Source organism: Setaria italica, chromosome VI (genome assembly GCF_000263155.2).
Source record: "Setaria italica strain Yugu1 chromosome VI, Setaria_italica_v2.0, whole genome shotgun sequence".
NCBI classification, from domain to species: domain Eukaryota; kingdom Viridiplantae; phylum Streptophyta; class Magnoliopsida; order Poales; family Poaceae; genus Setaria; species Setaria italica.
Window position 1 is genome coordinate 9,089,311 of NC_028455.1, and position 13,765 is coordinate 9,103,075.

Consider the following 13,765-nt stretch of genomic DNA (forward strand, 5'->3'; position numbering starts at 1 on the left):
TGCAGAGGGGTTTCCGCTGCCATTGGGGAAAGGGGCGTGAGAACCCACTTGGTCGCTTGCCAGAGACAAAACTGAGCGGCGGGCGTCGGAGAAGACGAGTCACGCGGCAGGACAACTCTGACGCGGCCATGCAACTCGAGTGCGCCTGTCGCGGAGGATCTGGGCAAAAGATCTCGCGGGTCCACCGGTGGATAGAACGGACGTTGGAGGAGGATTAGAAGGATCCGACGGTGGGCTGAGCTCGCCGGGGTCGGGAGAGAAACGAAGCGGAGAGGGGTCGGGTCTCCGGGGTCGGAACTAGGCGGATAGCTGAGCACTTAGGCGCGGTCAAGCAAGACAGAAGACTAAGGTCAAAGGGCTCCGATTAAGATTGACTCGGGAGATTTAGGGGTCGGTCGTCACAGCATGGAGAGGAGGCCCATGATCTTAATCTCATTATTCCATGTAGAGAAGTAGATGGGAAAACACCGCACACCCTAATGAGGGGGGTGACCTCTATGTATATGGCTAATATGGCTTGGAGTACAAAGAATACATCAAGTGTACAAGGAAAGGATAAATACATCCTAAAATACACATATACTTCTTAATACATGCCCACAGCCTAGAGCACCGGCCGAACGCGAGGATGAGGAAGTGACACCGCGAGGCAAGCAAAGCAGCTAAGGGCGATTTTTTCCGTGGGCAACGACTTGGTTCCAACGGCCACGTGGCGCGAGGCAATAGGCGCGAGCGGCAGGAGGTTTCGTCGGTCACGTGGCGCGACGACAGAGGCAGTAACCGTGTTGACGCACCTAAGGATAGGAAAACTTACGGGATGTTTGGATCTTTAGTCCGAACTAAAATTCATTCATGTCACATCGAATATTCGGAGGCTAATGTGGAGAACTAAACATGAACTAATTATAAAACTAATTATAAAACTAATTATAAAACTAATTATAAAACTAATTACACAGATGGAGGCTAATTCGCGAGACGAATCTATTAAGCCTAATTAATCCATCATTAGCACATGTTTACAGTAGCATCACATTGTCAAATCATGGACTAATTAGGCTTAATAGATTCATCTCGCAAATTAGCCTCCAACTATGAAATTGTTTCTGTAATTAGTCTAGGTTTAATACTTATAATTAGTATCTAAACATTCGATGTGATAGGAATTCGAGCTCCTAAAGAACCAAACGGGGCTTTAGGGCGATATAACTATAGATATGAGCGTAGCATGTGTCCCTATTAAGATATTTAGGACAAATGGGACTCCAACACCGAAGATTCTCATATCCCACCATATTTTTTGAGGGTGCGTGATAAATTCCTGAGCAATTGTACTCCGTTTCCAAATATACTTTAATTGACCACTTTACTTGTTTCAGGCACTTCACGTATCCAAAAAATCAGTTTCCTATTTTGCCCTTATACAAATATTATAGGAATGTTCTAGAAACACTTAAGAATAGCTTCATGAGGGTATTTTGGTCATTTCATTGTTTAAAAAGTGAATTGCTTTAGTAACCGTATTTGGTCAAGATTGCCAAGTATTTAGAAACAGAGGTTAATGGAAACATAAGGATATGGCACACCTTGCTAGTCGCATCGAGGGTTGGTGGCTCCTAATTGGTAGCCGACGGTACCACACTAACAGAGGGTAGTGCTAGGTGCTGCCATGCATGTTATGCAGGTGCAAAATGCTTGTTTCTCCAAGCGTACAACCATTCAACTCTATCAAAAGTAGATCCCATATGGAATAAAATATACCTCAAAAAACTTTCATCTCTCCTCTATTCTCTCACTACACTGGGATCCCACCACCCACTTATTCTAAAGAAAGATATTTTATTTAAAGCACCAGGTGCAAAATCTAGCGCGATAACTACTGGGTGCTTTGAAGCACCCTATGGTGCATCGTATAGCACCCTGGAAATCTTCTTCTCTCTTCGTAACACCCTCCAAAATCAAACGCTGGAGCTGCTTCGAGGTTAGCACGCTAATAATCAAGAGCTCTGAGTTTGCAATAGGGCCTTTACCGATCATGAGTCTTGGTCCCTGTAAGAGATCGCCAAGAGCCACGACCGAGGTGATGCACTGATCGACCTCTTTCTATGAAGGTACTCCGCCCTAGCGCGCAGAGACGATTAAGCTATACTAGTTGTCAACGTCTGGTTTTTGTAATTCTGCATGCAACCGAGACGACTTTCCTCACTTTGGTGGTTTCGCGTGTCATTAGCTTCACTAGTTGTCAACGTCTGCAGTGTCATTCATCATCAGTAGTACTGCCTCCAACCTATAGAGCTCCTGGAGATACATATACATAATTAAATTGGCATGCTCGAAATACAACAAGGACAAAAAGACGTAGCCGGCCGGCGTACAAGTCCTTGCCGGGCAAGACACCAAGCAAGGAAACTTACGCCGCACGCAGCCAGGAAACAACGAAACCAATTCGGTCAACCAACGTGCATCTGCGCGTACCCTTCAAAAAGCAACGACGCATCGCAGGCCAGCAGGAGAAAGCACCTGCCGTCATCAACCGGCTCCCTCTTACGCCGCGATCGAGAGACCTGGAGAGGCTCAAGTCATCGACTCGGTTGCCATCCTCTTGGGATCTTGCCGTCGTCTACGACCCGGTAACAATGTTTGATTTCTCATCATTGGTCTCGGTTCACCACTGCTAGCCGTTCATGGAGAACTAATCGATCAGCAGTGACCATCAGGCCATGTCGACCGGCGGCAACGACGACGGCAATGTGAAGAAGAGCAAGAAGAAGGAGACGAAGCTGGGGATGACGTGCAAGAAGGACGTCAGCTTCGGCGACTGGTACTCGGAGGTCATCGTCCACGGCGAGATGATCGAGTACTACACCGTCTCCGGCTGCTACATCCTGATGCCGTCGGCGGTGGGGGTATGGGAGCTCCTGAAGGGCTTCTTCGACGGCGAGATGAGGAGGCTGAAGGCTCAGCCCTACTACTTCCCCCTGTTCGTCACCGAGAGCGCCCTGCAGAAGGAGAAGGACCACATCGACGGCTTCGCTCCGGAGGTGGCCTGGGTCACCAAGTCCGGCGACTCCGACCTCGAAGCTCCCATCGCCATCCGCCCGACGAGCGAGACCATCATGTACCCGTACTTCTCCAAGTGGATCCGGAGCTACCGGGACCTGCCGTTCCGGTGCTACCAGTGGTGCAACGTCGTCAGGTGGGAGTTCAGCGACCCGACCCCGTTCATCAGGAGCCGCGAGTTCCTCTGGCAGGAAGGCCACTCGGCGTTCGCGACGAGGGAGGAGGCGGACGAGGAGGTTCTCCAGGTGCTGGAGCTCTACCGGAGGATCTACGAGGAGTTCCTGGCGGTTCCGGTGATCAAAGGACGGAAGAGCGAAATGGAGAAATTCGCCGGCGGTCTCTACACCACCAGCGTCGAGGCATTCGTCCCGAACACCGGCCGTGGGATCCAGGCAGCGACATCCCACTGCCTCGGCCAAAACTTTGCCGACATGTTTGGCATCAAGTTTGAGGACGACAGAGGCTCGAGGTCGAATGTCTGGCAGAACTCCTGGGGGTACTCGACGCGCTCGATCGGGGTGATGGTGATGACACACGGCGACGACAAGGGCTTAGTGATGCCACCAAGGGTGGCGCCACTCCAGGTGATCGTCATCCCTGTGCTTTATTACAAGGACGCTGACATGATGGCTGCTCTCAAGGAAGCGTGTGAATCCACCGTGCACACCCTCAGCCAATCCTGGATCCGAGCGGAGTTCGACGACCGTGAGAATCACAATCCAGGTTGGAAGTACTCTCACTGGGAGATGAAAGGTGTTCCTTTGAGGATCGAGATCGGCCCAAGAGATCTGGCGAACAAACTGGTCCGTATGGTCCGGCGAGACAATGGCGTGAAGGTTGATGTTCCTGTGGCTAATCTGGTTGAGGAGGTTAGAGTGCTGCTAGATGGGATTCAAGAAAACCTGTTCAGGGCAGCCAAGGAAAGGAGAGATGCCTGCATCCGAGTCATCCACACATGGGATGAGTTCATCGCAGCTCTGAATGACAAAAGACTGATCTTGGCGCCATGGTGCGATGAAGAGGAAGTCGAGAAAGATGTGAAAGCCCGGACGAAGGGGGAAGGGGAGCTTGGAGCTGCCAAAACATTGTGCACTCCATTTGACCAGCCAGAACTGCCGGATGGAACCCTGTGCTTTGCTTCTGGAAAGCCTGCAAAGACCTGGTCGTTTTGGGGACGCAGTTACTGATGTCTAGTGGCGTATGTAGTATTAAGTTTCAATTTGACAGTGTCTCGGTTTGTAGTGTGTTGTCTTGCTGCGTTTAGAATTTACATCCATGGTTTGAATTTCTCCATGGTCTAAATAAAGGGTCGCCCAATAAGAAAGTGATCTTGTCAGTTTCTGCTATACAGATCTTTAATTAAACAGTACAGAGTAACACTCGATCAAAGTTCAATGTTCAGATAACAGAAGATGGTTCATGCCATCGTCACATAAATAATGCTGAAATAATTGGTTGCTTGAAGAGGATTTTCTGGCTATATTATTGCATTCGACAGAGCACTTTAAACAATTATAAATGAAGTCGCCACAAATAAAATGTGCATTTAACTATGAATGCTGCAGAATCATTCTCTGTGTCCAATGAAAAGCCTCGACGACAACCTTTGCATTGCTTCCGATTCGTTGTATCAGTATCTTATTGTACTTTCCTTTTGGAGGGACTAGCATATTGCCATTGTAACACACTAGTTAAGCAGATTAGGAACAATGGGGGACTACCTGAAGAACATTCATCTTTTGGCAGGTACAATTTGCAAGTCCCCAGGGTCCAACCAAAAACCATCATCCGTGGCATCCGTTTACCTGCAATAATTCAATCAACTTCCATTAATTAAATATCAAGACAAAATGTCTAATTCGTTAGCAGTTTAATCCTAAACAAACAATCACAATGTTCAATCCTAGCATCAGGTGATGCATTTTGCAGATTTTGGGTCCAGATGGCTGTATCTAGTTTAATGACTGGTGATGCGAGTATACATACATCTAAATGCCACGCTACAGTACCTTCCAATTCTTCTCCAAGGAGAGGTCTGGGCACTGAACAAATGTGTGCAGCGATTGTCAAACTGAACTGAATCAATAATGCCGTGCTACCATAGAATGAAAATCGATGATACTGCTAAATTCAATTGATGGAACACCAACAGGCTACGATTTGGCGTTAGTACCTTGCGCTTGAAGATTTGTCGCTGCAATTCCAATCAGGCTTCCAAAAGACACTATTGTAAAGATAAGTATAGCAAACAATCACATAAGTTGCAGGCAGAAGGAATTGCATCTTTTGTGATTTAGCAGTCAGCGCCTAGCTGAATTAGTTAGTCCATTTCTAAAAAAAAAAAGCTGAATTAGTTAGTGCTGTGCAGATTTCAAGAATTCATACCTTGATTAAATCAACACAGACTAGTCCCTCGTGCAACTCGCCTAGCTGGTCGAGTAATTCGATGGAGGGGCTCAGTGTGATGGCAGGTTGTGCCCATTCATCGCAAAATCCAGATCCTCACTAGGGAGCAGCATCGGCATAAGCATTTTACCGAACACGTGGGGTGCGTCCGACATGGTGACAACTGACAACACGTGCTCATCCGGCCGGTGCCAGCACAAAGGGGGCAAAGAGCAGCTGAGCACGCGATGCAGAGTGAGGAGTGGGGGCGCAGCCCGACTGCGGACGTCGGTGCAGACGCGGACGGAGAGGCGGCGAGCCGGCGACGAGCTCGCTGGGGCGCGGAGGACGTGGGGAAGTGAAGTGTTATAAGATGCAAAAAAAGCATCATGAGGTGTTCCTCGTCAATCGTCTTTAAGTTGATTTTCGAACTGCAGGTCCTTTCTGTGAGGATGAATCTTATTTTTTTTCAAATAAAAAACTTATTATTAATTAATTCTACACAAGTAAACAAACCAAAAGAGAGTTATTGCTAGCGTTTGCATGTTCACACAGAAAAGAGGGGCGGCATCCATCTTCGTGGAGCAAGGGTGGATGGTTCTTTTTATGTATTCTGAGAAAAAGGCGGATTTTCTGCTGACCTCTTCAAGCTTTGCAACCTGAGACCATCGGCTACTCGATTAGGCAACAATTCATCACAAAATTTCTGAGGATTTCAAACTTCCTCAACGTATAGTTTGAAAAGGGTGAGATACTGACCTATGGATTGTTCAGGTATCCATACAATTGAGAAAAATGTAGAAACCTGGATCAGTAAAGCAGGTAGCCAACAGCTTGTTACACTTCCACAGGCACCTGAAACCTGAATCATACATACGTGCCTCAACAGTTTGACAAATGCAGTACCATGAATAACCTTCAGATCCTTCAAACGGTTCATTCACCGAGACTCTCGGTACTTTCGACAAATCGTATAAATCATTTGACACATCTTTTTTTATATCTTTTCCATCAGATCTACATTTTTTTACAATTGCCTTCGTGGGGAAACAGGGGGTGAGAAAGCAGATGTCTACATTTGGCAGAAACCAGCCATCCCAACAGATAACAAATCAACCATAAATCTGAGTAGCCTCATGATGATTATGTGCTGGTGAGGAATTTATGATCCTGAATCATGCATTGTGCCATCAATATCCTCGCCAATGTGCTCATTTTCCTGCCATCCATGCAGCCACACATGCAAGGACATGCTCGCTTTGCAGTGTTTGCCTGAGCTTGAGCTTGTAAAATAGCGCCAATCATGATTTGTATAATAAAATTGGACACTTCTCTGAACAGCAGAACCCTGATTAATTGTCCCGATGGTTGCATCACCAGTGAAACAATTTAAGCCTTGCTATGCAGAGGAGACGAGAAATGGTACTGCAAAACACATAGTTTCATTGTTAAAATTGACCAGCTGAACATTGATCTTAATCCAAGACTGTTGGTTATGCTATTGCCAAGACTTCTCAAAATGCAATTTTAATGTATGCCAATGTATGTAATGTAATGTAATACAAGAATGCACTATAATCCATTAGAACAAAAAGAAACCAAACTTTAATACATTTTACTTATGCATTTGATCATCAATGTCCTTGTCAGGTGCAGTATTAACACTGTATCAATCCATGTTGATGCAGGTCATTATGCTTCAAGCTATGAATGATATTAAATAAATCCACAGTGAGTATGGGAAAAAAAAAAAGGCATGCCATGGTGATCCCCACTCAAGATTGGATAGATTATACGCTCGAAAAGCATGACAGATATCTATGTTGTTTCTTATGGTGCAAGCGAATATATTCTTCTCATAGTAGGAAACATGACAAGTTTGGCACTAACCTATTAGAAAGATACTCAACACCAGTAAGAGGGTGATCCGAATAGAACGGCCAAACTGAATGGTTTGTTGTTGGCCTTGTATATGAAGCCCACCCGTCCTTGCAGAAATTCTGGAACTTTCCTTCCAACTTGTCAAATAACTTCGGCTTCTTTCAGTTAGCCCTATCAATCTCTGTAAAACATAACCACGAGTTGTTAGAAATTAGCTAAAATGGTAGCACCAGTTTCTTGAACAAGTAACAAGTTTAAAAATAAACTTAATCAAAAGTGATTGACATTGGATTAAACCAGTCAAAGAACATTTATAAAATGGATCGTACAGTTAAAGAAAGCAAATAGGATTGCTATGCACCAAGAAAAGCTAATGTCCATGTGTAACCTCATAAATTTTATTAAAAAAACAGTAAGCAACACTCAGTTTCGGATGCACTAATATGTCATCTGCATTGGCATACAGTAGCCAAAATAAATCAATATTCATATTCTCCTAACTTCTACACTTGTGGCCCGGAGGTCCTGGGTTCGAACCAGCCTCTTTGCAGAATTTTAAAAGAATTTTGCAAGGGTAAGGCTGTCTAGGAAGTCCCTTCCCCAGACCCCACATTGTGTGGGAGCTTTCACACTGGGTACGCCCTTTATTCATATTCTTCTAACTTCCCATGAGTATCTTGAGAAATATCAAAATATCAATTTCTTGCTTATAGCTTGTAAATATCAGTCGTAAATATCTATGTCTAGGGTTGAGTCCATTACCTTTTTCCAGAAAAAACAAGGTTTGATTTTGTTACTTATTTAAAGGAGGCATGTAACCATCAGGGATACTACACTATTTGAACGACTCAAAATCTCCAGGGATCATTAGGTTCTATCATATAAGTGAAATATAAGAGTATTGACATCTAACACCTTAAATCTACCATAGAGTGGTGCAGCAGGGGAAGTTGGTATACCTGTGTTAATAAGGATATAACCCTGAAGTCCAGATTATTTGGCATATCATATCTTAATGGACGATGTTCATCACTCTTCGGTTTCCACAAGCTATTCCAGAACCATCTCACTCTTGTTAAAGATTCTGTACTTCTCCGGATGCCTGATAAAGCAGTTGTCTGACTTGAGGCCTGAACCCCGTTCGGAGATAATTTTCTATCATCATCCATCTCATTACCAATGTCAATCTTCCAATGACCATCACCAGAACTCAAATTTGTTCTGTGGCCATGTAACTGGTCAGCTAGACTGCAAACATCACTCTTAACACTAGAAATTTGTCTGGGTGGTACTTCATGAATGTCTTTAATGATCAAAGCTGCATCCTTCTGATCGTTCATGCCAATTGGTACATTCTTTTGCCTGGATGGAATATGGTAACTACTATCTGTACTCTTCATTTCTGAATAGAACTCTGCAGGTGCTGAAAGGAAAGCAACTAGATCATCTCGCTCCTCATCATCTAACTTCACCCAGTTGAGCCCTCTCCTGCCACTGTCCACTGAAGAACCGTTTATTTCTTTCTCTACACGAGAAATCTGATCCTTGATTGCTACAACAAACTGCCGACGTCTGGCCACTGTACCCTCTTCCAGTGAATACTTATCATTGCTGGAACTTACAGCTCTCTCAAACTGTTCCAACTGCAAATACAGTCACTGGTGACCATTAGCAAGACCAATAAACTTTTGCAGCATATGAACATATGTACAAGTCAACAACAAAGGTTTAGGTAAAAACATGCCTGCCATTTTGCAGTCCCTAAAGCTGTCTGAAGCTCCCTTTGCAAATCAGCTACCTCCTCTGAGCTAGAACCATTACTTCGTTCTCGCATCCAAGTTCTATAAATAGATTCCATCCTGCAAGAATTCACCAAATTCAATAACTTTGCAATAAACTATTAGGTTCCTAAATAAATATAACTGTTAGCAAGTGTATATGTCTGTTTCATCAAGGGTTTGTATTAATTGTCACAATCCAAACGGCACTTACATGGCAAAATAAAAAAGAAATAGAATTGTCAACTCGAGCAAATTAGCAACATACTTGCCCAGTTGCCCCAACCACACAATACAAAAGACCAACATAAATCAACCCAATAAGATATAAGGGGGCACCAAAGAACCAATTCTTTTACCCAGAACATCACCAAATCACTATCTGAACTAAACTGAAAGTATGGCCAAAATAGGTAGAGCCACAAAATGTTAACCAGCGGTTCACCAAACAGAGTGCAAACAAGCATCCAAATCTCATCTTAATCTGAACCGACAACCTTTAAAGCACACTAATCACTAACAGAATGAAATAGAAAATTCAACAAAAAAATTCTAGTAGAATTACTCGACCGCACAAACAAGCACGGATCAGGAATTCAGAATCCCATCCTCAATCCTCAACACAGTACACCAAATCCACCAAATAATCAAAGACAGCATTCCAATGTTTCCAACAAAGGAGAACAACCAAAATTCATGGCAAAAACAATCGCCGAACGGTAGACATGCATAAAAATCGAGTTTTGCAGCCCCTACTCGACGAATCGAACCCAGATTAAGAAGGCACTCACAAGTCCGCCGACTCCTGCACCTCCTCGGCCGCCGGGAAGAACCCGTCCTTCTGCCACTGCTCGAGCCCTCCCGGCGCCGCCATGTCGGCCTCAACCTCCGCAGCAGATCAAATCAGGAACCAGACGCCCGGCCGGCCGCGAAGCGCCAACACCACCCGCAGCGGCTTCCGCAATCCAACCGCCGCCCCGCCTCAATCTCGCGCGGCCACGCCAGCAAGCGAGATCCCGCGGGTGGTGTCCTGCCGATCAGGGGCTGTGCACGCCAAGAAAAGGCGCCGATTGCTTGCGCGCCTCCGCTCCGCTTCGAGGAAGCGGAAGCGGGGAGAGGAAGGAGACGTAGGAGGAGGGGCGACGCGACGGGGAGTAGCTGGGGGAAGAAGGAGAGGGGAGAGGGAGGGGAAGTGAACTACTCCCCAGCTATATCGCCGCCCCTTGTTGGTGTTGTTAGGTCTGGGTTCTTCCTTCCGGTGGCTTCAGGATCCTAGCCTCTTTCTTCCCCACCAGCATCAACCATATTCTTTTTAGCACACAAGTTACTTCATTTTTTTTTAGCAGGGAAGTTTTCTACTCCTCAATTTATGGGTAATTTATTGTTGTATAAATAATTACACTAATGTAATACGTGTCATAAGATGTCTCATCTTTTTTTTACAAAGGCACTTTGAATAAAGCAATTTTCTATAAGAATGAGCACATTTCAAGTTTTTGTTTCAAAAGGAACATGTTTATTGTTCAATTAGATATGTGGTGTGTTATCCTTGACAAAAAAAAAAGATATGTGCTGGTATTAGATTGGATAAGATAAGAGCATAGAAGATTGGAAAATGCGGTTTCCAACTTTTTTCAAAGGGCAGTATTAGGCCATGTTCCGAAGATAAGGATTCTAACGCTTTTAGTGTTGCTGTAGGATTTCTTTGCAAGGGTTTGTGCATCTCATGTCAGCTTTATCTTTACAAATTCTAAATATCGATTCTTTAAGCTTACAAGCTAGAAACAAGTTACATGACTTGTGGACCGGACAAAAGTGCAAATTCATAATAAAAAATATCGGACAAAAATCAGTTATGTATTACTCTCTCCATTTTAAATTGTACGTCATTTTGGTTAGTATGAACTAACAATTTAAAAGATATAGCATGAACTAACAATTCAACCAACTGCAATTTGACGGATGGAGTAAAAAGTAAATTTTAACCTATTCGTTTCAGCTTATCAGCCACCGAACAGTTTTTCTCTCACAACATTTTAGCTTTTTCAGCCGGCTCCAGCCAAACAGGCTAAAAGTGTCGGCTGTTGGCGGCAGCGGTCAGGGGCCGGTAGACAACAAAATCGAGGCTTGCATTGATGGCGATGCTGGTGGGCCTGACCTCGTGTGGCCACAAAATTAGCTCCATGGACGCTGATGCGCCAGCCACCCAACACACATGCTGTAACAACATGCCTGCAGCAGCATGGAGTTCCTAGGAAAGGTGTTTACAAAACAAAGGTGGGAACACCCTGTTAAAGTTTAACACATGTCACATCGGATATTTGAATGCTAATTAAGAGTATTAAACATAGGCTAATTACAAAACTAATTGTACAGATGGAGTATAATTCGCGAGACGAATCTATTAAGCCTAATTAGTCCATAATTTGACAATGTGGTGCTACAGTAACCATTTGCTAATGATGGATTAATTAGGTTTAATAGATTCGTCTCGCGAATTAGCATAGGGTTCTGCAATTAGTTTTATAATTAGCTCATGTTTAGTCCTTCTAATTAGCATCCGAACATCCGATGTGACACTGTTAAAGTTTAGCACCTCGTATCCAAACACCCCCAAAGTATGAAATAGCGGGATATAGCGACACTGTACTAGCTACCGCAACCACGGTGTTGTACTAATTAGCAGGTTACAGCGAATAGCTCCGCTATAATGGTTGAGCACAGCTCTACACTAAATTCCACACCCCGCTATTTTGTACATTAGTATAAAATGCTACACCTGTCAGAACTGAGAAAAAAAAAGATGTGATTTGCTCAGTGTAATCAGATCTGCTGTCTGCTGTAAGGATGGCAATCTGGCACTGCTTGATCATTAGAAAAATCCAAGAGATAATCTTGAACCATGATCACAGAAAAACATATTTATATGACTAATTGTAAGGACCAATCATTTATAATCATGATGTGCTTTAATTTGGAGGCACCAGCCAAATTATGCACCCAATGACCTGTCCTACAGATGCGCCAGTTCACGTGTACCTGATGGAACAGATGGCACAAGATAGCTTGTTGCCTACTGGCCACTAGCCACCAAAATCCAACTAGCCAAAGCCATTTCATTTTGCTCTTGCTGCTTCTGTTCCTTTCCTTTCTTGTACAGATACACTACTCAGAGAATTAGTGTAATTGTGTAAAGATTTCTGTTGATTTGAGCTGTATTACTCGGGCTAAATGTTCCAATTATTTATGAAGTGTCAAAGGATGCAGCTGCTAGTGGACTCCTTTTTGGTGGTGCTGGCTGACAAGGACATCAGTCACCACTTGTAAGGACAGTATCTTTCTTACCTCCAATGATATTAGCAATTTGTGGGCACAATGCAAGGCATTTGTGCACCTAAAGTCCCTACACAATTTAAATGGGTGTGTGAAAAGCAAAATCATAAAAAGCATAAAACGTTATCTTACCACACCTAGAATACCAATTGTGGTCACAATGCAATGTAACCTTTATCTGTTCACCTCAGGTTTTTATGCTTCCAAATGGGATATGATAATGTGAAAAAAAAACTGGATCACCGGTAGTGGGCATCCAATCATGCCCCAGTAGATTGTGCAAAAGCAAAAGACGAAGTAACTTTGCATGTAAACATTTGCACCTATAAGAAAATTTTCAAGAAATTATTAATTGTTATCAAGAAGTCTGATAGCAAATTTTTTCAAAGCATCAAATTCGATACACCGCAGCTTCACAAGTATCATTGCATCTGGGTTCCATTTACGTATTTCAGCATGTGGACCATATGAGAGAATCTAATGCACCGGAATCACATACGGAAATTCCAGGATGAGTGATGAGTTAGTAACACGCTGTTCTGCTAAATAAGTTGCGAAGTCCACCCTGCTGGTCGGCCGACATCACTCCATCCCATGAATTAGTTCAAAAGTAGCTTTCCTCCACCAAAAGCAAAGTGTGCATTAACAATGAGGAGCAACTTACTTAAATCTCAAGCCACGAAAGGCACGCCGCACGCACAAACTGATGACTCGATTTCGCGTAATCTTCGGATCAAACATCTGATGATTGAGCATCTTCAGTTAGGAGGGGGAGCTCATTTGCCATGCCAGTCCTCCTTGGATTCCCGTCCTGGATGGATAGAGCGGATAACAGTTGGTTTCGTTTCAACAGCTACACCATCACCATGTGCAAACAGCTTTCTCCATCCACATGGCATGCAGCTGAGCCATTCCAACATACCCCGCTGTGTTCTTGCACATTCAATTAATGAAGCAATTAGCGTTAGTTTTTCTTTTTGAGAAATTTTCTTTAAATTTCAATATGTTTATGGGGTGTGGAACCCAAAATTTCAGAAAGAGACTGGAGATTTGAAGAGAAGAATATGCAGCTCATTGTTGACTGTTGTATTACGATTATGGATTGTTGCAGAATTAAAAGGTGTATACACACAAAAATATATAGCCGATTAAAAAAAAAAACTCTTCCCAGTCAGCAGGACAAACGATTTCAGAAGTGATTATGATCCGGATGATTCACTCTAAACAAATTCCCAGGAAGCTACCAAATCTGAAATGTTTTAGGAGAATATAATTAGAAATACTATCAGCTAGTGGGCACTTAAATATTGACAAATGAAGAGAAACCG

The 13,765-nt window shown here is 43.8% G+C and overlaps 2 protein-coding genes across 3 annotated transcripts; one reads left to right on the top strand and one right to left on the bottom strand.

Annotated features, from left to right (window-relative positions):
- The first annotated feature begins 2,528 nt into the window (after nt 1-2,528).
- LOC101772753 (proline--tRNA ligase, cytoplasmic) lies at nt 2,529-4,378 on the top strand. 2 transcript variants are annotated; one of them, XM_004974469.2, is made up of 2 exons: nt 2,529-2,630; nt 2,718-4,378. In XM_004974469.2, the coding sequence occupies exon 2, from the start codon at nt 2,721-2,723 to the stop codon at nt 4,245-4,247; it is 1,527 nt and encodes a 508-aa protein (XP_004974526.1). In that variant the 5' UTR covers nt 2,529-2,630; nt 2,718-2,720; the 3' UTR covers nt 4,248-4,378. The 2 variants fall into 2 exon arrangements, with proteins under 2 accessions (XP_004974526.1, XP_022683354.1); XM_022827619.1 differs by having other exon boundaries at nt 2,534-2,630; nt 2,708-4,378.
- A 1,890-nt stretch (nt 4,379-6,268) lies between these two features.
- On the bottom strand, nt 6,269-10,372 carry LOC101774773. The gene is made up of 5 exons (XM_004973011.3): nt 9,896-10,372; nt 9,071-9,185; nt 8,286-8,969; nt 7,336-7,507; nt 6,269-6,870 (listed from the first exon to the last, which is right to left on the bottom strand). Exons 1-5 carry the CDS (start codon nt 9,976-9,978, stop codon nt 6,845-6,847), a joined length of 1,080 nt encoding a protein of 359 aa, XP_004973068.1. The 5' UTR covers nt 9,979-10,372; the 3' UTR covers nt 6,269-6,844.
- Between the last annotated feature and the right edge of the window lie 3,393 nt (nt 10,373-13,765).